General features: G+C 45.9%; 1 protein-coding gene across 4 annotated transcripts in view; it reads left to right on the forward strand.

The window, feature by feature from the left end:
• Window positions 1–23,313, forward strand: part of Tfdp1 (transcription factor Dp-1) — a 48,105-nt gene that overhangs the window by 338 nt on the left and 24,454 nt on the right. Inside the window, exons 1-3 of one of the 4 annotated variants that reach the window (XM_029553708.1) lie at window positions 362–384; window positions 568–643; window positions 22,493–22,559. In XM_029553708.1, coding sequence (XP_029409568.1) covers window positions 632–643; window positions 22,493–22,559 — 79 coding nt within the window. In that variant the 5' untranslated portion in view covers window positions 362–384; window positions 568–631. Of the gene's footprint in view, window positions 1–361; window positions 385–457; window positions 481–567; window positions 644–22,492; window positions 22,560–23,313 lie in introns of those variants that run through there. The other 3 variants (XM_029553707.1, XM_008848433.2, XM_008848434.2) reach the window with 3 other exon arrangements.

The raw sequence follows: 23,313 nt of genomic DNA on the forward strand, positions 1-23,313 counted from the left end.
GTCGCCGACGCCGAGCCGCGGGGGTGGCGGGCGGGAGTCGGGCCAGCCTCTGGCGGAGGCCGTGCTCGGGGCTGGGCGGCCGGGCCTAGTGACAGGTGGGGCGGGCGGGCGATGGGAGCCCACCTGTCAGAGTGGCCGGCCGGCCGGGGTCTTCGAGGACCGAGGGCCTGCGCGCCTGCGCGGTTCCCGGGCGGGTCCCGGGCGGGGCCGAGCGCCCAGGTTGGGGGCCGGGGCCCAGGTGGGGCCTGTGCTGGGGCGAGGCCGCACCCCCAGGTGGGATGATGAGCCCTGACCGCTGCGCCCGGCTCTGCCAAGGGGCCCGGGTCTGACCCTGCTGCTGGTGGGCGCTACTGGTGCCCGCAGGGAGCCTTTGCACTTGGAGAGGTGACTTAAAATCCCCGTGTGGGACCTGCTTGGCCAGCTCTCCTGTCAGGATTGGGCAAGGAATGTCCCTGCTGCCTGGAGGCCTGCCTTGTGCTGGTGGGGAGACATTTCCTTTGAGAAGTGATTGTTAAACTTCTTTTTTTCATTCTCACTCATTGCTTGTCTTTCCTTCCTTTTTACCAGATAAGTCCGGTTTCTTCTGTGGCGGGGTGCGCAGTTACAGCCTTGGTTTCCTGGATCTGGTAACATGGCAAAAGATGTAAGTATGTTTGCTTCGTGCTGTAGACGTGTTAGCATAGCACTAATTCTTTGCAGTTTTCTCCCTTTATTTCAGAGCGGCCGTATATGTACCACAGTGGTTCATCCTCAGACTTTTTACACGTAGGAGATGTAATGGATGTGAGGGATGGAGATCCAGTAGGTGGGAGCCTCGCCTCTGCGCTGGTGTCATCTGAAGCCTGACACGTTATATGTGCTTGAATGGTGTTACTGTGGTTTTTCCTGAATCTGCGCAGGCTTTGTTAAATTAAAATTTTTTCAGTCAAAATGAATGGGGAGGGTTGGTTAATGGGCTTCCTATATAGGAGGGCTATCAACACGTTGTCCTGGAGCATTTGCTGCACTAGTCTAACTTAGTATGTAGGACCATAATTTAGCTTTAATGGACCAAATACCAATTTCTTGTTTGGGTACATTTTTCTCAGAAAGAAGACATTTGATGATTAATGAAACATGGTGGAAATGCTGGTTGGTTTAGCTTCATATTTATCATGAGGCAATTGAATTATCTGAATAATTTTTTTGAAACTGGTATGGAGAGATTGGCATTTAGGCTCCAAAATATAATCTGTATTGTTGGTCACAGACATCTTTGTAATATCACTTTAAGTCTTTCAAACACTAGTTGAGTTCTTTAAAGTGTTTCTCAGCATACAGCGTTCTCTGGATAGTAGTATGGCATCTCCTTCTATGTTTACATATTTTCTGTACAGCATTGGAAGTACAAGCAGATATTGTGCATCAGCCAGAGGTATGCCCGATGTGGTGATGATATGTTTATGGTGTGGGGCCAGGTACAGGTGCTGAGCCCTGTCCCTCCAACTTCAGGTTGTAAGGACTCCACCAGTCTGAATGACCCACATGGGTCAGGTCCCTCTCTCTCTGTCATTATGCACTGGGCCTGCTCTTGAGACTTGTCCACACCCTGGAGGGGGCCTGTGTAGATCACTTGAAGTCATATGTGATGTGGCTTGATCTTGTCACCTCCAGTTTGTCTGCAGCTATGCCCCCTCTCATATGTGTGCCTGGATGAGAGACATACTGCTCAGCACCTGCCTGAAAAGCAGCTAGATTTGTTAAGCAGTAAATGGGGTGCTGTCTAGATTTGTTAAATAGATGGGGTGCTTTAATGAGGACATGTTTCTGTCATGGTGTAGTTTCAAGGAACATTGCATTTTCAGTGACTAAATGAGTATAGAGACCTGATGTGGCACTGGTCCTGTCATCTTTGGTTTGACATTGTTCACTCACTTGGCCTTTTCCATTCCTGCGCTCCTGTTTGGGGGTGGGGGGCACTGTGAATGTGCTGAAATGTGGTCAGGATCTCTCATCATAGGTGGAAGTGTGAGGGCAGCCAGCTGGTTTTTGGTTGTCCGTTGAGTTGTGATGGCTGAGTTGGTGCTATGAGGGGTCAGTGGTGCTAAAGCCTGAGAAACACCCGAGTAGAGGTAAAGTAGCCCTCCCTGTTTTCAGGCTGGGTGAGGTCAGAATGCTTGGGTCAGGCTGGATATTGTAGACAGTCAAGGATTGAACCTTTTCTGTAGCCAACCATGTTTTTAAGTAGAATGTGACATTTGAGTTTCAGAAAGGGACTTAGCAGCATGTGTTGAAGAAGAAAATAGAGGAGCTGCTGAGGTTTTCTAAGCAGTGATACTTAGAATGAAATCTATCTCTATCCTGTATACCTGGCGGGGGGAGCGTATCCCTAGGTTGAATTGGGGTGCCAAACCTGAGGTTCCATTGAAGGCTACAAAACCAGTGAGAACAGAAGGGGCAGAGGCAAGCTCTAGGTCACGATGGAAGAGAACCGGCAATGATATAGAAAAGTCAGAGAAATGGCTTAGGAGGATCCTGCTTCAGCTGAGGTTCTAGAAGACCAGCAGATGAGTTATGTTCCATGTGAGCTACGTGCTAAGGACCAGGGCAGACAGTGCCAAAGGCACGAGTCATCAGTGAACAGGATGAGGGTACCAGGAGCTGGTGGGTTGACCTGGCAAAGAGTTCCTTACATGAGGGAGAAGAAAGGTGATCTGGCAAGATGTAGGAGGGGGGCAGGAAAGTAGAGTGATGGTGGAAGGTGTGGTAAGCACCTGCTGGTATTGAGGGGGCCCACTTGGATGCTTCCTTGTAGAACTGTAGATTAAAAATGAGTGTGCAGGAGGAGCCATGGTGTTAGTGGCTAGAGTGGTCTTGAGTGAGGGGGTGTGTCTCAGAAAGTGAAAGTCATCCTCAAAGTTACTGCTAGCAGTTACTGCTTGGGGAGTTGTGACTCCTGGTGCTGTCTTACTGGGAAGACTGCATTCTTGGACTTGCCCAGCATCAGAAAGGTTTGTAAATGGTGAGGGAGGTTGATGGTTATTTCTCAAAATGTTATAGGGATGCATGTACTGAGACACAGAGCCTACTACTGTCCATGCTGCTCGTGCTCTGTCCCTGTCCATGGGTTCCCTCCAAGCTCCATGTTCTGTTAGTAGGAAGAAAGATACAGTGAATACCAACACAGTGGCTCTTGTTTATAAGTTCTACACCTGCAGGTTCAGTCAGCCACAGATGGAGAATATTTGGAAAAGTTTGTACTGAATACATTTGAACTTTTGTCCTTGTCATTATTCCTTGGACAATTTAGTGCAACAGCTGCTTGTAGAGATTTTGTATTGTCTTGGCCATAAAGAGATAGTTTAAACTTTAAAGGCTGTAGAGGATGTGTGGAGGTTCTGTACAAACCCTGTGTATTTTATATAAGGCTCTTGAGCATCTTTGGATTTTAGTATCCAGTGGTGGTCCTGAACACTTCCCATCTCTCCCCACCCCAAGATGCTAGGATTAACCATGGGCTCTTTAGCATGGTGGGGGCGGGTGTCTCAGGTCAGCCGCTGGGCCAAGAGTATGGCTATATAAGTTAGTGCTAGGATTTATATCCCTTTGCTTTGAGAGATGGCCTATGCTGTCTTAGAGATTTATGGAAAAATCCTTGTATTGTTGAGAACTGGAGGTTAAAGAGAAGTGAATCCTATCTTCTCAGCTGCTTAATGAACCTCTTCTCAAAGTCTATTGCTTACATTTTGGTCTTTTCATAGAAATCCTGTATCTGCATGTTCCAGACTCAGGGAGTTTATGTGTTCCCTTTAGTCCTGGTGCAAGGCACCTCATGACACAGGTACATGTGCTGGGAACCCTGGTCTCCTGTCACATTATAGATCTGCAGTCTTTTTTTAAATTTTTTTAGATCTGCAGTCTTAGGAAAATGAGACAGTGAGCTCTGAGATGGTGGCAGATGTCCACTCTGCCTCCCTTTCTGTGGTGTCCTCTTGCCGGTGTTCCCCCAGCAGCTGACTGTTCTGTGTGTTAGTTATTTCTCTTTTTTCTGTGACAAATGTCTGACATATCAACTAAATTGTTTATTTTGGCTCACTGCTTGAGAGTATACAGTCCATGGCAGGGAAGGCATGGTGATGGAAGCATAGGGGACTGGTCACATATCTGCAATCAGAAAGCAGAATTACCTTATGGTGCACAGCCGGCTTCCTCTTTTTTTTCCCCCCTTTGTTTTCAGTCTGGGACCTCAGCCCTTGGGATGATGCCACATACATTCATAGTGGGCTTCCCTCCTCGGCTAAACCTCTCTGAAAACAGACATCTAGAAGAGTGTCTCCTAGGTGATTCTAAATCCTGTCAAACTGACGATGAGAATTAATAATCAAAAATCCATCCCTTGCCAACTTGACACTCAAACATTTCACTTTAAATCATCACATCCTGGACCTCAAAGGTTCATGGTCATTTCATAAATTCATTGGTATGAGCCTCCATAAATTCATATGGTATGAGTCCATATTTCACTTTGACATTCTAGTCTTTCAGACTCCCACAAGTTAAGCTTTGCTTATAGCATTTTCCATGAGGGTTTCAAATGTTCCAAGCTCTTCATCATGAACAGAGCTGATGTTGAGATTGATGGGGCCAAGTTTTAGCTGTTTTTTTTTTTTTGGTCTTTTTGAGACAGGGTCTCCCTGTAGCCCCAGCCATCCTGGAACTCACTATGTAGACCAGGCTGACCTTGAACTCACAGTCTGCCAGCCTCTGGCTCCTGAGTGCTAGACTTAAAGGCATGTGCCACCATAACTTGAGTAATATTGCCCCCCTGGCACTGGCACCCATAGCACATGTAACTTCTCTTTTGGGCCAGCTCCATTCTGTGCCTGGAGCTTTCTTTGACAGATGTCTCCTTGTCCTGGCATATTCAGTATCCTGAGGTCTCAATTGCAACTTAGGCTTTACCTTCTCAGCTTCATGCAGTGGCCTCTCAACCTCCTTACAAAGTCTCCAACCCTGTTCACATTGTCTGTTCTCAGCAACTTTTTAGAACCTAGGTGTATGCCTTCATGATTCCTTAACTCTTATATTTTTCATGCCTGCAAAATCCATCTGGATCAGCACAGCAGGAGATATTCTGACCCACTTCTAACAAAGCTGTAGTGACCACTTTGTGTCTTGTCAGCTAAACCTGGGAAAATATTTCCCTAAGAGGTATTGTCAGTTCAAGCTCTCTTTCAAGTAGTTTTCATTTATTCTCTCTCTCTTTTTTTTTTTTTAATTAAAAACTATTATTGTGTGAATGTGTTTGTGAGTGTGGGCATGCATGTGCCAGGACAACTTTGTGGTCTTGTTTCCCTCCTTCCCCCTTCTGTGTTCTGAGGACTGAACTCAGGTTGTCAGGCTTGCTTTTACCCATTGCACCATCTCACTGGCCTGAGTTGGCATTTCACAAGTTGTACCTTCCTGAGTGATGTGTTACCTTAAGGATACCTTTCTTATTGTCCCCATGTAAAGTGTGAGATTTCTCCTTAATTGTACTAATCTTTTCTTAAAAATTTTATTTATTTATTTTTATTTTATGTGTATGAGTGTATTGCCTGCATGTATGTGAGTGCACTGTGTTGTGTTATGCCACAGAGGTCAGAGGAGGGCTTCAGATTTCCCTGGAACTAGAGTTAAGGATGGTTCGTAGCTGCCATGTGGGTGCTGGGAATCGAACCTGGGTCCTCTGCAAGAGCAGTCAATGCTCTTAACTGCTGAGCTATCTCTCCAGCCCCAATTGTGCTAATCTCTTTAATGGTTATAGATGATGTGTCTACATTCTTCTTGTCTGCAACTTTAAACTCAAGTTCCTTTTCTTGCCAGACTGCACAGTTTTTATGTCTTTCTCTTTCATTGTAAATCTAAGAGCAGTAAGTAGTAACCATGCCACAGTCTAGATGCTATGCTGTATTGAGATTTCCTCCCCCAAACAACTTAGTCTTTTCCTTTTGAATTTAGTTTCACTTAGATTTTATGGACATGAGAGAATGCCGACAGATTCTTTGCCACAATGTAATACTCTAGCCCACTTCCTAATAGAGTCCTTGTTCCCCTCTGAAATCTCGTGAGTCTGGCCTTCACTGTCCATATTTCACTTTGACATTCTAGTCTTTCAGACTCCCACAAGTTAAGCTTTGCTTATAGCATCTTCCATGAGGGTTTCAAATGTTCCAAGCTCTTCATCATGAACAGAGCTGATGTTGAGATTGATGGGGCCAAGTTTTAGCTGTTTAAAGCCCAGGGTGCAGGTTGTTCAGGAGGCCCTGTTGGCATTAGCATTCTGGGTAGGGGGCTGCAGTCAGTGGAGGTGAGCATGTATATTGCTGGGTGTTCTGTGTATTCCAGATACATGCACAAATCCATCGTGACTCTGAGATGAATTCCTGGAGGGGTGCTTGTGCATGTATGCCTACCTGTATATATGCGGTGTCTTTGAGATGTTAGATTTGTTCTAGAAAGATAGCCAGGTCACTGTTGTGTTATCAGGCAGTTGGAGAGTGCCCGTTTTTACCTCTGTCCAGCATGGACTCCAGTAGCAATACTTTAAAATATTTTATTATTTTCATTTTATGTGTGTATCGCCTGCATGCTGGTAAGTGTACCTGTGTCGTGCAATGCCCTCAGAGGACAGAAGAGGCTGTCGGATCCCCTGGAACTGGAGTTATGGACAGTTGTTAGCTGCCATGTGGGTGCTGGGATTCAAACCTGGGTCTTCTGCAAGAACAGCCAGTGTTCTTAACTGCTGAGCCATCTCTCCAGCCCCTCATAGCAATACTTTAAAAACTCAGAAAACAGCCGGTTGTAGTGGAGTGAGCAGAGGCAGGCAGATCTCTGTGAGTTTGAGGCCAGCCTGGTGTACATATCTAGTGCCAGGCCAGCTGGGGCTACAGGGAAACCCTGTCTCAAAATAAGACCAAAAAAAAAAAAAAAAAAAGTTAAAAACTCACAAAACTTGCTCAATTTGATATATAAAATATTAAATTGTGTCTTGTTTTCAGAATTTGGAAATGAATATTTTCCTCTTTTTCTTGATTTCTCACTTGATTTACATCTACTTATTTATAAATGTAAGGAAAACATACCTTGAATTAAAAATTTTAAATTACGGGGCTGGAGAGATGGCTCAGCAGTTAAGAGCACTGACTGCTCTTGCAGAGGACCTGGATTCAATTCCCAGCACTCACCTGGCAGCTAACAACAGTCCATAACTCCAGTTTCAGGGGATCCGGGGTTTCTGACCTCCTCAGGCATTGCACAGCATGGGTGTCCCTACCTACATGCAGACATTACATTCATACACATAATAAAAATAATAAAATTTTTTAAAATTTAAAATTACATTTATTTATTATGTGTGCATACCACAGGACACATGGAGGTCAGAGGGCACCTTGCAGGAGCTGGTTCTCTTTCCACCAGATGGGTACCAACGATTGAACTCAGGTTGTCAGGCTTGCTCTCTCTTTGGCCCCATACCTTGAATTTTTGCATTCAATATAGGAAGTTTAAGTGATATTTACCCTACCTGTCATTTGTTTAATTACTATATATTCATCTTTATTTTATTTTATTCTATTCTATTTTTGTAGTACTGGAGTTTGAACCCATGACCTCCCACATGCTAGGCAGGTGATCTACCACTGAGCTACATCCCCAGCCCTTTTTTTACTTTTGAGACATGATCTCAGTTTTCCAGTCTGTCCTTGAACTTAATCTGTAGTCCACCTAGCCTCAAATTCACACTCCTCCTGCTTCAGCCTCCTGAACGCTGGGATTACAGTCCCATGCCGTGATGCCTACATATAGATGTTCATCTTTACATAGTGTGGCCATCAAGATTCTTTATGGCCCAAGTTCACCCTAGTGGTTGATGTGTTCTTAGGCCATGGTGTAGGGTGTGGTCTGTCATCCTCTCAGCTCCTGCATGTCTAAGCCTTATTTGTAGGCTCTTTTGTTTTGCCTTTTAGAAAAACCAGAGGTTTGTGGTCCTAGGTTTAATCCCCAATTCTAGAGGAAAAAAACCTTTTTGTTCTTTATTTTGTTTTTGGTGTTGGGTGTTGAAACGAGCGTCTCGTGCACACCAAGCATGTGCTCAAATACTTTCTCAGACCCTGGGTTTGAATTCAGATATCTTAGACCATATTGTGCAGGGAAAAAAGGTGAAAAGGGAGAGACTGGGTTCATGAATGGTTGAGTTTGATGTCAGCTGTAAAGTCACACCTGTCTAACCTGGTGCACTTTTGAGTTAGTCCAGTTATATATTCTTGAAGATGATTATTGTTTTAGAACTTTAAAAAAAATCTGTCATTCTTATTTTAATCACTTGTTTGAAATAGTATGGCCTAGAAGACAATGTCACACTGAATATTGATGCATGTAGATTGATTGACTACCTCAATATACAGTGCTTGGTATAGTCTTCCATGCACACTCAGCCTGTGTGGGAAGGCAGGTAGAGAACTAAACACTGAGTTTTACATCAGTAGGACACTTTGAGATCAACTTTGTAGATTCAGAGTTGGAGGCTGTGGCTTTCAGAACACAGTTCTTGCCTAGTTTAGGAAAGTGGACAGGACTGAGGCAACTGTTGTACTCTGGGTTAGCCTCTTATCACTGTCAGGAAAGTGAAGTTCTGGGCTATAGGCAGCACATCCAGCTCATTGAAGCCCCACTGCCCTGAGTGTTCCTGTGTCATTGCCTTCTATGTCCTACCCATCCGTCTTCTGCTGCAGCACTTCATTCTCAATGCTCAAAACTGCCCTGGGACACCAGGAAGTGGGACGTAGCAAAGCTGGGCACTTAGTTGTCTGGCAGCTCTCCCAGGTAGTTTTGTGTTTGGGTCTGTTGTGTAATAAAGCATCATTTGGTGTTTTCTGGCAAAAAAGCAGGAGTTAGATGCCAGCAGGAAATTCATTGGATTTGGGGCTGCAGCAGATGATGTGGACGGTCCTCATGTCTTTAGGAGGCAAAGTCTGCAGCCACACCACCTTGAATATGGCCTATTCTGAATGTAAATGATCTTGCCAAGAAGAGCTGAGGATGGGAGAGAGTGCTGCACCTAGCTCAGGATGTCTTTGGCTTCCACACGCACCAGGCAGCAGTACAGATGACTTGGGGACATTGGGCTTGGTCAGCCTGTGTTAGGAGGAGGATAAGAACACTGCTGTTCTAACCGATGAGCATGTCCAGGGCTAAGGGGACCATGTCTTGCTGAAGAAGCTCTCTGGGGCTGCTGGTCTGATTTGTGGTTCTGTGCCTACCAGAAGGTGGCATAGCCATGCATGTGTGGGATGAGTAGGACCTTTCCAACCATTTTCTCGCCCTCTTTTTGTGCTCCCCCCGCCAATATTAGGGATTAAACCTAGGGCCTCGGGTATCCTGGGCAAGTGATCTACCAGCTCTCCACTGCTGATGGGTTCTCCTGTCCCTAATCCTGGGTCTCAGTAGCATTACCTCCTTTGAAGTTCATGTTGGTTTCCTGCTTTTGCATCTCCGTATCTGCCACCTGTTCTCCCTTCCCTTCAGCCTGTGGAAATTTGCATTTTCAAAAATATTTTTAAGTTTATCTAAACCAACTGTCAGCTAATCTCCACTTAAAGGCTTTAGACTCTTCCCTGAGGACTTGGGTTCTTACACTCCACTTGGGGGTACAGGCTGCTCTTTTATGCCCTGGGCATTTCCTAGAGCCCTCCCAGCTTGAACTGTGACTTTCTGATCTGCATCGTTCTGTCTGCTCACTGGACCTGTCCCCCCATCCTCTCTGAGCATGTCTGCCTACTCTATAGAAGTGAACCTCTGTTTCTATTGGCTCTAGTCATCTGTGGATGACCATGGGAGCATCAAGTCCTTGGTTTCAGCCTTCTTCATTGCCTATCTGCCCCCCACCAAATTCTGTGCTGGGACTCCCCGCCATTTGTTAGGAAGAGAACGAGCCTAATTGCTTTATCCAGTTATCCAGGATTCAGGTGGTATGCAAAAGATCAGAAAGGCAGTGTTTGGGCCATCTGGCATCGCTGAGGTGGCTGTGGTATCGATGCTGGCTGTAGTTTTGTAGCAGCTGCCAAAGGTGCATTTAAACCTTCTTGTGTGTTCCATGGCTTTACTTAAATGAATTCACACACTTTGTTCCTTATTGTAATATTCAACATTTTGCCCTAGGCTTTTTCATGTCACCAAATATAGATAATTAAAATTCTTTATCTTTTTGTAAAACAGGGTCTTGTTATGTAGGCCAAACAGGCCTTGAACTCAAGATCTCCTGCCTCAGCCTCCCAAGTGCTGGGGATTACAGGTATGCACCATCACACCTAGCTCTAATAACTTTGTGTACGTGTGTGTGCGTGCGCGTGCACACCAAAGGTCAACCTTGAGTGTTGTTTATTGGGTGACATAAACCTCGTTTTTTGAGACAGACTCTTTTTTTTTTTTTTTTTTTGAAACAGGGTCTCCCTGTAGCCTCAGTTGACCTGGAACCAGGCTGGCCTTGAACTCACGGAGATCCGCCTGCCTCTGCCTCCCAAGTGCTGGGACTACAGGCGTGCGCTACCATGCCTGGCCTTGAAACAGTCTTTAGTTTGTACAGAACTCACTGATTAGAGTAAGCTGGCTGGCCAGTGAGTTCCAGGGATCCGTTTATCTCTGCTTCCCCAGTGCTGGGATTATACACTTGGCTTTTTTATGTGGGTTCTGAGGATTGAACTCAGATCCTCATGCTTGTGGCAAGCACTATAGACCTAGCTATCTTTCCAGCCCTGTCTAATAACCTTTAAGGAACATGTATACATACACAGATGTAGATTGTGCTAGTGGTTCTCATCCCTGTTGTCCCATCTTGGAATAGCCATTAAATGACTCTATGCATTGCTCAAAGAGTTAACTTTAAAATGCTCTTGGCATGAATGGCTAGGGTTGGTTCAGTGGCAGATTACTTACTAGCATGCATAAATCCCTGGGTTCCATTCTTTACCACAGAAAACCTGGTTAAAATGCCCAAAGGAAATTAAGAGCCATTCATTATTATCACATGGTAGCTCTGGGATTCCCCATACTCTCCAAGTTTGAAGTTTGCACAGATCTACATCTAGATAATTTTCCCTGGCTATCTGCTCTTTGCTTGGAGGCATCCTTGTTGATTCCATCTTCTCTAGGCTGTTTCTTTGCTGGAGCAACCTCCTCCCTAAGGTGATATGGTTGAGAGGATTGGTTGAGGTCAGAGGATGTCTCTGGCTTGGGCACATCCTTCTGAATAGGCAAGACAGTGATGCTCAGCTACAAGGCAGCTCCTGCAGCCCTGACCTAGGTCCTGATCCCAGAATGTAAGACGACCCTACTTATAAGGTGGCCATGGTCGTCTACCCAAGAAGTGACATGGACATTGTTTGATATAGTTTGCCTTAGTTTAAGCAAGTCTGTGATGAGTGTTCTTATAGGATAGGCTTGACTCCTTACGGACTCTTGGAAATGGCATTTCCAGGTAAAGGGAAAGGGGTTGGGAGAGAGGACAGGTGAGAGGCAGTGCCAGTCTGTCTTGCTTTCTGCCAATGCAGGAACTGCAGAATTCCTTCAGTGCTGATAGAAAGGACCGCTTGTCTTTATTTTTCTATCAGGTGTCTATCTTTTAATCAGTTATGGTTCTTGTCTGTGAACCAGGTTTGACTCTCCTTTGTGTCAAGTTGGTCTTCAGTTTTAAAAGATCATGACCATCAGGGAAGTTTTAGTTTTGCTAGTACAGACCTTGTATATAGACTGATTCCTTGTTATTAGATATCTGTAGAAATTTCTGTTATTAATGGCTTTTTTCCTCCATCGTATTTTTTTATGGTTATGTTGCTTATAAAGGTATTTGTCTATTTCCTCTAGTATTCTTTTTTTAACTTTTTAACTTTATTATTTATGAGTGTATTGCCTTCATGTAAGTGCACCCATATCGAATGTAGTGCCCACAGAGGTCAGAAGAAGGCCTGGGAACTGGAGTTAACCATGTGGGTGCTGGGAATTGAACCCAGGTCTCTGCAAGAACAGCCAGTGCTCTTAACTACTGAGCCATCTCTCCAGCCCCTCCTCTAGCATTCTTATGACTTAAAAATACCTTTAGCAGGTGTAATACGCTCATATACATAAAATTAAAAAGTGTGCCTTTCTTTAGTGAGTAAAATGTGCTGTAAAGGACATCGATGCAGCTCAGTGAATCTAAAGTCTTTCATACAGGTCTCTGTTGGTGTATGTGTGCGTGCATGCATGCATGTGTGTCAATGTGTGTGGAGACCAAAGGTTGACAGTGAGTGCCTTATCATTCTCCATCTTTTTATTTATTTATTTATTTATTTATTTATTTATTTATTTATTATGAGTGTATTGCCTGCATGTGTGTAAGTGCACCCACATCGTGCAATGCCTGTGGAGGTCAGAAGAGGGCGTTGGATCCCCTGGAACTAGAGTTATGGACAGTTGTTAGCCATCATGTGGGTGCTGTATTTTTATTTTTGTGTATGAGCGTATTGCTTGCATGTATGTAAGTACGCCCATGTCCTTCAATGACCTCGGAGGTCAGAAGAGGGTGTTGGATCCCCTGGAACTGGAGTTACAGATGGTTGTTAGCTGCCATGTGAATTGAACCTGGGTCCTCTGGAATGGCAGTCAGTGCTCTTAATTGCTGAACCATCTCTTCAGCCCCTATTTTTTTTGAAACAGGGTCTCACTCTGTAGATCTGACTAGCCTGGAACTCACTGTGTAGACCAGGATGGCCTCAGACTCACAGAAATCCACCTGCCTCTGGTGTACTAGGATTAAAAGTGTGTGCCAGCCTGGCATGGTGGTACGCACCTTTAATCCCAGCACTTGGGAGGCAGAGGCAAGTGGATCTCTGTGAGATCAAGGCCAGCCTGATCTCCATAGTGAGTTCTAAGCTAGCTGGGGCTACAGGAAGACTTTGTCTCAAAAAAATAAAAGTGTGCTACCATGCCTGGGCTACCACCTTGTTGTTTTTTTTTTGAGAGTCTTTTATTTAACCTGGAGCTTATCAGATGGCTATGGATGAACTGGCCAGCAAGCTGCTGGGATCCTTCTGTCTCTGTCTCTCACCACTGGGATTACAGGTATGTGCCACCATGGCTCACTTTTTTTGTTGTTGTTCTTTTTGAGACAGGGTCTCCCTGTAGACCCAGCTGCATTGGAACTTGCTATGTAGATCAGGCTGGTCTCACGAACTCACAGAGATCCGCCTGCCTTTGCCTCCTAGTGCTGGGATTAAAGGCATGTGCCACCATGCCCTGCCATAGCACACTTTTTATGTGGGTTCTGGGAATCCAAATTCAAGTCCTTATGCTTCCATGGCAGGCATTTTATACACTGAACCATCTTCCTATGCTTGTGCAGGCTACTTGGTTTCCCAGATATGCCACCATTTATGCTACTAGGAGGAAACATTTGGCTATTTTCTGTTTTTCCCGGTAACTATAAATGATCCCTCCACCCCCCTGCCCAATACTGAGGAAGAATCCCAGGGCCTCACACATGGTAGACAAGCATTCTACCACTGAGCTGTATCACATACCTGTAAACAGTTTTTAATGTCTTACAAGGGATTTGCTGTACATTGATTGGGGTTTGTTCTTTTGGATACTTACTTGGGGTGGGCTGTGCCATAGGTGGCTACCCATGGGCCCTCACCCCATCCAGGCATTTCCCAAATGGTCTGCACGTGTCCTCTCTGACCACATCCATAATGATAAGGCCTGCATACTGCAGTGGGTTATGACTTGGCTTCTTGGAAGGTGTGTTATACACATATACTTGGGTATATGTTGGTAGCACTGGGGTTTCAGTTTGCATTTCCTGATGGCTGAGCATGTGAGATTCCTTCTTTTGCTTGAGGACTTCATGGTGGCATCTGTTAGGTGCCTGTTTGTATGTCCTAACAGAGTTGGAGTAGTCGTTTGACATGGTCCTGGATCAGAGCTAGGTATGGCTTGCTTTCTCTATTTCTTCTCTTATTTTTTGATATCAGCACTCTCATGTTGCCCAGGTCGTCTTTGAACTTTTGGCCTCAAATCACCCTCCTGTCTCTGGAGTAGCTAGGACTTAGGTGTGTGCTTTTACATTTTTTTTTTTTTTTAATGGCTTTTTGTGGTGTTGGGGTTTGAACGCATGGCTTTGCACATGCTAGGCAGGTACTAAGCCTCTCTTTGATGTTCAGGTTGTGAGCCTTCAATGGCTAAGCCATTTCTCCAGCCACTAAATTCTTCTTTTTATTTTTATTTATTTTTAAAATTTATTTTATTTTATGAGTGTGTGTGCATTGCCTGCATGTAGGTAAATACACCTGTGTCGTGCAATGCCCGTGGAAGACAGAAGAGGCTGTCGGATCCCTTGGAACTGGAGTTATGGACAGTCTTTAGCTGCCATTTGAGTGCTGGGATTGGAAGCCAGGTCTTCTGCAAGAACAACCAGTGTTCTTAACTGCTGAGCCATCGCCCCAGCCCTAAATGCCTCTTTTTTAATGAAACGTTTTTATTTCATCAGTTTTATGCCATTGTCAAATATTGCTTCTGCCTTTCTTACCTTCCTGGAATCAAATTGTGTATTTGTTAGGCTTTTTTTTTTTTACATAATTCTATGTATTTCCAGCCCTGGTTCCTCTGTTTCACACTGGATAGATATTCTTTCACTGTGAGTCGGGGTCTCCCAGTAGCCCCAGCTGGCCTGAAACTCACTATGTAGACCAGGCTGGCCTCGAACTCACAGAGACCTGCCTGCCTCTGCCTCTCAAGTGCTAGGATTAAAAGCATGTGCCACTACACCCAGCAGAAGAACATTTTTTAAGGACTGATCTATTTACTGAGTGCTACATCCAGAAAACCCTATTTGAGGAATAAAGGAAAACTAAAACCATCCTCAGAAAGACAAAAGGTTCTGCCTCCTGAATGCTGGGATTAAAGGCGTGCACCACCATGCCTGGCTCTTTCACTGTTTTTAATGAACAACTCAGTGCTTTTTTCAGTGTGAGAGCTTTCTTTTGGGTTCATTTCTTTTCTGAAATTCTAGAGCTTAGTGTTAACATCAAGCCTGTCACCTGTCATCATTTTAGGGCTTACTCTTGGTATTGCAGCCAGCTCCACAATTTGGCTTTGGGTCTCAGTCATGCTTTCCCTGTTTGAGGGTAGGCTTTTGTCACCTGTTGGACACGGGAGTAGAAAGCAGCAGTGAAAATTTGAGACTGTGATGGCACCTCCTTCAGAGGGTATGGCTTTGCCCTTCTCAGCAGCCGTGCAAGGATGGTGGGGGTCAGGGCCTTTCTTCCTGGAGTCTTGGACTCTGGGCTTTGGTCTTACAGTTTTCAGGCATCTCCTCAAGGGCTGAGGAGTTCCCACATAGGATTGGGTCTTTGGGGCCTTCCTTTTGGGGCCTCGGCTCCATTTGGGTCTTCCCAGGTTGGGGAGCCCTGGGGCAGGATGAAGAAGATAGTCACTTAAGTCCCTTCCTGTTGATCTCATCATGCAGATTTGTTTCTCTTTGGTAGCTGGTTTGTCCTTGTTCTGTTGTTGCAGATCTGCCTTGCTTGACCTTGTGCTTCCACTTTCCATTCCTCCACTTGGTGCGTGTTTGTGGGATGAACTTTGAATCATCTCCATACATGGCAGCCTCCTTTGACTGACTGGCTGTGACCTGCTCCTCTTATATAGCCCTAATGAAGACCTAGGTGACTCAGAATACTGAGCCAGTGGTTATCTACCTCTGTAGTACCCCTTACCTCAGTTGTTGGTGTGGAGCTGGGTTCCCAGCCAAGGGCATGTGTGGGCTGAAGGCGGATGTTGGCTGGTATGGAGTCACCTGAGTCTATGGGAGGATCCACTTCTGAGCTCACTGGTCTAGTTTCTGGTGGTGTTCAGTTCCTCAGGCTGTGGTGGGAGGTGGACCCTGAGTTCCTTCTAAGGCAGCTTACATCAAGCAGCTTTTCAGAATGGAGAACAGGGGAGACCGACAGACAGATGGGTGCAGTGAGCTTAGAGTTCCCCTCTGCCAGATCTTCTGGTCAGAAGCCAGTTCATAGGTCAGCCCATGCTGTGGACATAGATGGTTTCCAGAGGTGGCAGTGGCTCCCAGGGGCTGGCTTCCCACATAGGTACTGTGCCAGGCTCTAGTCAAGTGCACCTCAGATGCAGCATGTGGGGTTCAGGAGAGGACTGAGGTGTGATTTCAGGAATCATGTGGTATACTGCTGTTGGAAGGAATGTCTATCAGATGTACAGTGCATAAAGAGAGGAGGAGGATTATGGAACATGCCCCAAGAAGAATAATGGTCTTCCTGTAGTGTGTGTCCAGTTGCTGGAGTCTAGGTTCTTGGGATGGCTGTGGATGGAAACTTGCCCTAGATAGCACCATCTGACCAGAGCTGGAGGTGTAGTTTTTATGCACCATGGGAGAAACTAACCACCACAGCAGCCATTGGGATGGTGGAGGGCACGTGAGGATGCTGGAAGGTAGTGGCCATGTGCATGCCATATGTGGAGGTTAGCATTGATCCAGCCCTGCCAGGGCTCAGCTCTTGGTCAGGAGTAAATATGTGCTTTGTGTCCAGTGAGGTCAGTGACTACCTCCCAAGCATATAGGATTGATTTAGTCCTCACCTGCGGAGTCTGAGACATCACTTAAAGGAGGTGTGCCCACAAATCAGGCCATGTGCATGTACATTCCTCCTAAAGCTGCAGGATGTGCAGTCTGGCACTTGGAGCTAGCTGTCCTCAGGTTCAAGTAGACAGAAGATACTTGTATTTGTGGCCTTGTCTATTCTGATGCCTGATGGAGGGTGACCGGACAACTGCCAGAACAAGCAAGTAGAATTCCCAGGAGAATACAGTTTGCTACTTCAGGGCCATGGGGTTGACAGGCAGCGTCTAGGTGTGTGCCACAGGCTCCCTGACAGGTTGTCTAGGTGTCTCCTCTCTAGGTCTCCTCAGAGCTGATTAGAATGTGTTTATGATACAATGTGGTGTCATTTGTCTGTTCATTTGCCATCTGTGTCCCCTGTAGCAGCAGGAGGTCTGCCTGCCTTGACATGTGGTTTCTGAGGAGATTGTTGCATTTTCATGGCTGTTGTGGAAGGGACTTAATTCTTATCTCTTCTGGGTTTTGGCTGGTGGAACAAGAAACTACTGAGATAATACTTTTCCTAGTGGTTTTTATGAGGGTGCATATTGGTGACCTCATGTCTCTATGCCCTTGTAATGGAAGAGAACACAGGACAAGCTGCAAGGTTTAGAAAGTGTCAGTACAGGAGAGCCCAGAAACAATACCCCAGCAAAGGACGCCAGCAAAAAGCTTGCAGGCCCTTACCACATGGCTTTGAGGTAGGAGTACCATTCCCTTTGGGTGCACACATGTGCTTCTCAACCTCAGAGCCAGTGTTCCTGGCCAAAGGTCAGTGTTCAGACTGCCAGGCAATGCCCACGCCCATCAGACAGGGTACCTTATGAGGAGAGATAGACAGTAGAAAAATAAATCAGTAAGTTGTAAACTGGGACGTGCATAGGGAAGAGTCATGGAGGGCACTGTCCTGGGCTCATGCCTGAGAGAGAACCACCTAGAATGAGCCCTGAGATGCAGCTCGGGGTGGGGAGGAGTAATGGTTTGAAGCAGCCGTACCTTGTCCTGTTCTGTCTGTCCTACTTAGAAGTCTGCTCTTTGTCTGTGATTGATATGCATAGCTGTGATTGTGATTGTGATTGTGATTGTGATCACCAGTGCATTTAAAAAAGGATGATGAAAACCAGGTCCTTTTGAACTGTCACAGAGGTTGGTTCTTTTGTGATTGTGAAGCTTGACTGTTGGCAGGCACCAGCAAAGTTGCCGAATGAACAGAGTGGCGTGTAGTTCTCTGGTGTTTGTTGTTGATGGGTTGTTGGCTCTTCCTTATGCCATGATGTTCTGTGCAAACATGGTCATGTTGTGCTGCTGCTGGCATTAGGAGATTTTCTGAGAAGTTAATGTTGTCTAACTAGGAGCATACCTACTTAATCCCATGTGGCTGAGGCTTCCTCTCTGGCAGTTGTCTGGTTTCTCTAGCCTAAGGCAATGCAGGACAGCAAGTCCCATGCACATATCTTAGAATTAGTGCCAGTTTCAGCAATATATATAGAAATTGAGCAATTGTTGTTTTCAGGACTGTAGTATAGCTTAGTCGTAGTATACTTTCCTAGCATGTGTGAGGCCTTGGGATCCATCTCCAGTGCTAGGAAAAAGTGTTTGTTTATAGCCAGGCATGATGGTGCCTGCCTGTGATCCCAGTGCCCCAAAGACTGAGGTGGGTGATCACCAGTTTGAGGCCAGCTTGAGCTACATTGTGAGATCTTTTCTCTAAAAACCTAAGGGGGGCGGGGAACCTTGGTGTTTTGATGCTCAGCTTGATATGACCCTTGGAGGTTGCAGTTCCTCTAGAGCAAGCAATTGGTGCTCATGAATGACACTGCTGTTGTCATGTTTCTGTGCCACATTTCATCACAGGAGCCTCTGGCCTCCTCATGGTATTCTGTTGTGGCCCCGCCTTGGGAGGGGATGGAAGCAGCAGCAGATCCTTTCTCCTGGGGCCCTGAGAACCAGGAATGACAAGCAAAGGGTGGCAGTGGTTCTCCATTCCAGAGAAGACTATGGTCATTTTCTGCTCTGTGGGTTTTTGCTGCCTTCACCATTGGTCATCCTGTCTGATTCTCCTGCCCTTATCCTTTGTAATCACCTCCAGAGATAGGTTTAGAGAGCAAATGCAGCCTGGGTGTATGTGTTCATGTGTGTGTATAGCTATACATTCTGCCCATGGAGGGTCCCAGAGCTAAGGTGGCAGTGTCCTCCCCACGTGGAGCTAAGTCTATTCAAGTCCTTTCAGAATATTCTAAGTGACCATTTGACTACTGTTAGTCACCTGGTGCTGTGAGACAAGCATCCTCAGAACTGAGGGACTTAAGGTATTAGAATACATTTATGGTCCTACTGCCTCTGTGGATTGGGATTGGGCAGTAGTGGCATGATTGGGGACTGCTCTCTTGGGGTTAAATGATGCACAGATCTGTAGCTGTCTGGAGGTGCCCTTATCTCCGTGGCAGGGGACCTCCCCTGCCCAACACAGGCTGCTCAAACACCTTTGCAACCTGTTTACCAGCTTCCCTAGAGAGAACCAAGAGGACAGAGAACATACTGTCTACAAAGGTTTTGCTATGTGCTATAGAGTTCCGTTCAGCTAGACCAGGACGAGAGGAGGCATTGATCTTTCTTAGTCTGTTTGAGTTGCTATAACAAAAATACTCCAGAATCTATTTCTCACAGTTTTAGACTGCAGGTCTAAGAGCAAAGTGCCAGTGATTTTTGTGCCCAGTGGTTGCTTATGGCTGGTTCCTTTCATTTTTATTTTTAAAAGATAAATTCTTTTTCTTTCTATTTATTTTTTTTTATGTGTATGGGTATTATGCCTGCATGTGTAGCACAGTGCCGGCAAAGGACAGAAGAGGGTGTCAAATTCCCAGGAACTGGGCTTACAGATGGTTGTTAGCCATCATGTAGGTTTTGGAAGCTGAACCTGGGTCTACTGCAAGAGCATCAGTGCTCTTAACCTCTGAGCCACTTTTCTACTGCCCCCACCCCCCCCTTTTTTTTAGTTTTTCTAAGTAGATTGAAGGTAGGTTTATTAGGAAAAGTGAGAAAGAACTTGTGAGAATGAGAGGTGCTCCAAGGGAGGAATATCCTTCTTGCTGTGTCCTCACATAGTAAAAGATCAGGCAGCTCTCAGGGGTCCCTCTTTTGGGGGCACTAATCCTGTCATAAGAATTCTATCCGCTGGCTTCAGGAATCTCTTAAAAGCCCTCCAAGTGTACCTTGGAGGTCTCACTAAGCACATGAACGTGGGGAGCAGGCATTCAGACTGCAGCAGAGTCCTCCAGGAGGCTGTCTGTTTCTGCTGTACTCTGAGGTGTGGGGTGTTGACTTAAGGGTAGTAAGCTCCCTGGCAAGGTCATGTCTCTTTAAGAAGGCTGTTGGCCTCCACTTTGTCAGCTGGTTGGAGACCTTGCACTGCTTGTCTTCAGATCTCTGTGAGGAGAACCTTAGTGGTTTTGTTTTCTAGTTTCCTTTATGGAAAGGAGAGCTTGCATTTCCCTTGTGATGTTGACACTCGTGTGTTATGAAAGAGTTGCCTCTATGCCCATGACACATTGGTCAAGCTGTGGTGGGCCTCAGCTGGCTCCAGGGGCCTCTCTGCTGGTTCCTTCAGTCAGATTTTCTTTCTTCCTTCCGGTCTCCAGGCCTTACTTCAGAAAGGGCCAAGGATAAAACCAGGTGTGTATTTACTACTGGCTCTGGAGAACAGATCTGTTAGAAGCAGTATGGCCCTGAAAGCAGGGCCTGTTTAAGCAGTATGCCTTAAAACCAGTGGTTCTCAACTGAGGGCAGTTTTGCAATCTGGAGATAATTTTGTTTGTCATACTGGGAGGTATGACTGGCATGTAGTGAGTAGAGGCCAGGGATGCTGCTGAACACACTGTAATAAAAGATGAACTCCTTCCAGGAGTTATTCAGGGACCCTGTGAATTAACAGGTATGTATCAAGTCTCCAGCCAGACTGGGGCTGGTGGTCAGTGAATCAGAAGACTGAGGATTAGGTTTCCAGTGCCAGTCAAAGTTCCTATAGCGGCTTCTTAGCACAGTGACACAGGGACACCAGGGCTTTAGTAAGCACAAGGAATTGACTTGGGCTTTGGGGAATAAAATGATGCTTATTTGCAGACGTGACTAGAACTGTGGATGACAGCACTCAAGTTTGGCAGTCATCTGTGGCTTCATGTCATTTGTCTGTCTTGTGTCTTGATTCATTGCATCCTGATTACCTTTGAGCTTTATGGCTTCAAATTGAGCCTTGTGGAAAAAGTCTGCTTCTTCATTACATCTCTGACTTTGCAAGGGCCCTACTGGCCATTCATGATCACTGAGCTCTTAGACAGTTGCTGCAGGAAATAAGGGGCTGGGCTGAGGAACAAAGTCTTATCTCCTATCATTACTAGCCTCTAGATCTTACTTATCTGGTTGTAATTTCTTGACCCTCATCATTGAGTTTTGACCTACTGGCCTTTTCCTTTGTCCTTTGGGTTAAGAGGACCTTACCTACCCACCAGCTATTTCTAATCTCTTAGCCTTATTCTGCTGGCCTTCCTGACCTGGCCCTCCCACCTAAAGTAGTTTTTAAATGTTTACTTAGTTATTTTGGTGGTGCTGGAGTTGGAACCCAGGACCTTGAGCATCCCTTGCAAACAGATGCTCTACAATTAGCCATATCCCTGGTCTAGGCTCTACCTATTAGTTTTAGGCTCTTAGTCTTCCTCCCTCAGTTACACTGAATTCTTCCCCACCTGGTTTACCTCACATAGTTTTATCCACTGGCATCATGTAGTCATCCAATCAAAGCGCTGTTAAATTCTTGGATTAAATTCCTCCCTCAGCCTTCTGGCTTACCAGCCTGGCCCTGCCCACTGGCTTTGCACACTCAACTTTGTCCCCCTGGCCTCAGTCTCTTAGATTTGCCTGGTAGTATCTGAACTCACGGCTTTAAACTTGGGCTCTATGTACCTGGCTTTAGCCATCTAACTTTACTAGCCTGGCTTTAACCTGTTCCACCGGGCCTTACCCATTCTTAACATCCTGATGCTCCCATTTGGCTTTTGTGCTGTCTTCATGGCCGTGCATAAATGTGTTACCAACTGACTTTGTTCCTGACCTTTTCTGGCTCAGAAATGTGATTTTTTACCTCAGCTGTGTTAGATTCTTGACCCAGTCTTCATGTGGCCCTGCCATCATCCCACAGAGCTTATGGCATCTCACTTTACTATTCCATAGGAAGCCAGGGACTCTGCTGGGTTCTTCTTGACTAGGCTCTTAGCTGGTGTCTCTCTCCCTTCTGTCACCAGACTTACTTTCATGGGAGGGTCTTTGGATATACATGCAGTCAGCTCCATTGCTACTCCCATCTTCTACCTCAGGCTAATGGACCTGAGTTGACTTTGGTGTAAATGTGGCTTCCCCTGGGATGGGGCTGGCCACCATGTCCTTCCCAGACCTGACCTTTTGGTGGGTGGAGGGTATAAAAGGCTTCCACAGTTTCCTGGAGGGGGATGAAGGTGATGATTTGGTAAGCTTCCTTCCTAATGTGTTCATTCTGGCTTTATCCGTTATGTGTTGCCTCTCACATATCACCTGGCAATCATTTCCTTCTGCCATCGAAGTCCTGACTTTTAGTGGTTGGATTTGTAGGTCACAGTGTTCCCAGAAGTGGTGGCCACTTGGGGCAATGCAGCTTTGGGGCTCCTGCCACTGCTGAGCTGTCTGCGTAGCAGTGACCTCTCTGCCTATATGTTTAATTTAGGCACAGTGTGTTTAACAACTTTGGCTATGTGGCTCTTGAGATGTTGTATTTACTGTTGTTGTTGTTACTCTCTGCAGGCCAGTCTAATTGAAGCCAACGGAGAACTAAAGGTCTTTATAGACCAGAATCTTAGTCCTGGGAAAGGTAAGGGAGCCTGTTCTGGAAATGTAAGTCTGTTGATGATTGTGTAGTATGTTGATGCCTTGCTGATTGCAGGGCCCACTGCAGTACTCCTGTACCCAGCAGCTTTGCTGTTCTGCTTTCCAAGTAGCACAATTCTGTTCGGAGGTCAGGAAATGCAGGAAAGTGTGAAGAGAGAACTATAGACGTGTGTTCTTTCTACTTGAAGATGGGCACCTTGCTATATGAGCTCCTAGGGTGCAATGCACTCCATGTGGAGTGGGCATCTTCTCCGGTTTATGTGTGTGTGTCAGTGGCTCCCACAGGGCACTGTCTTTGTCTTAAGGAACCAGGGTGGGTACATGGCAGGCTAAGGCCCATTTTATCAAGGTCCCACGGTGTGTTTCAGCCTCAGTCTCTGGCAGCAATACACAGGTGCAAACATCCTCCCCTGATGATGGCTTCCTCAGATGGACCCCTGAACTGTATTGTTTTCTGTGTGCATATCACTTGGTCTGCTGTGCCCATCTCCTTGCATCCCCAAGGCCCCACATCCCTGCTGCTCCGAGCTGTTTCTGCAGAGCACTGGGGCACCGTTGATTTGCTGTGATGCTGCTAAAGGACACACTCATGAAAAAGTCTTGTCCCAGAAGTATTTTCCCTTTAGGTCAGGCAGGGTCCTTGTGGGTATGCAGCCAGTGTTAGGAGCCAGAGCCTTGGCTCTGGGTTCTGTTGAAGGATTCCTTATTTCTGATTTTACTAATTGTTCATATATGTA

The sequence above is a fragment of the Nannospalax galili genome, unplaced genomic scaffold (assembly GCF_000622305.1).
Source record: "Nannospalax galili isolate Female #2095 unplaced genomic scaffold, S.galili_v1.0 scaffold744, whole genome shotgun sequence".
Lineage (NCBI taxonomy): Eukaryota > Metazoa > Chordata > Mammalia > Rodentia > Spalacidae > Nannospalax > Nannospalax galili.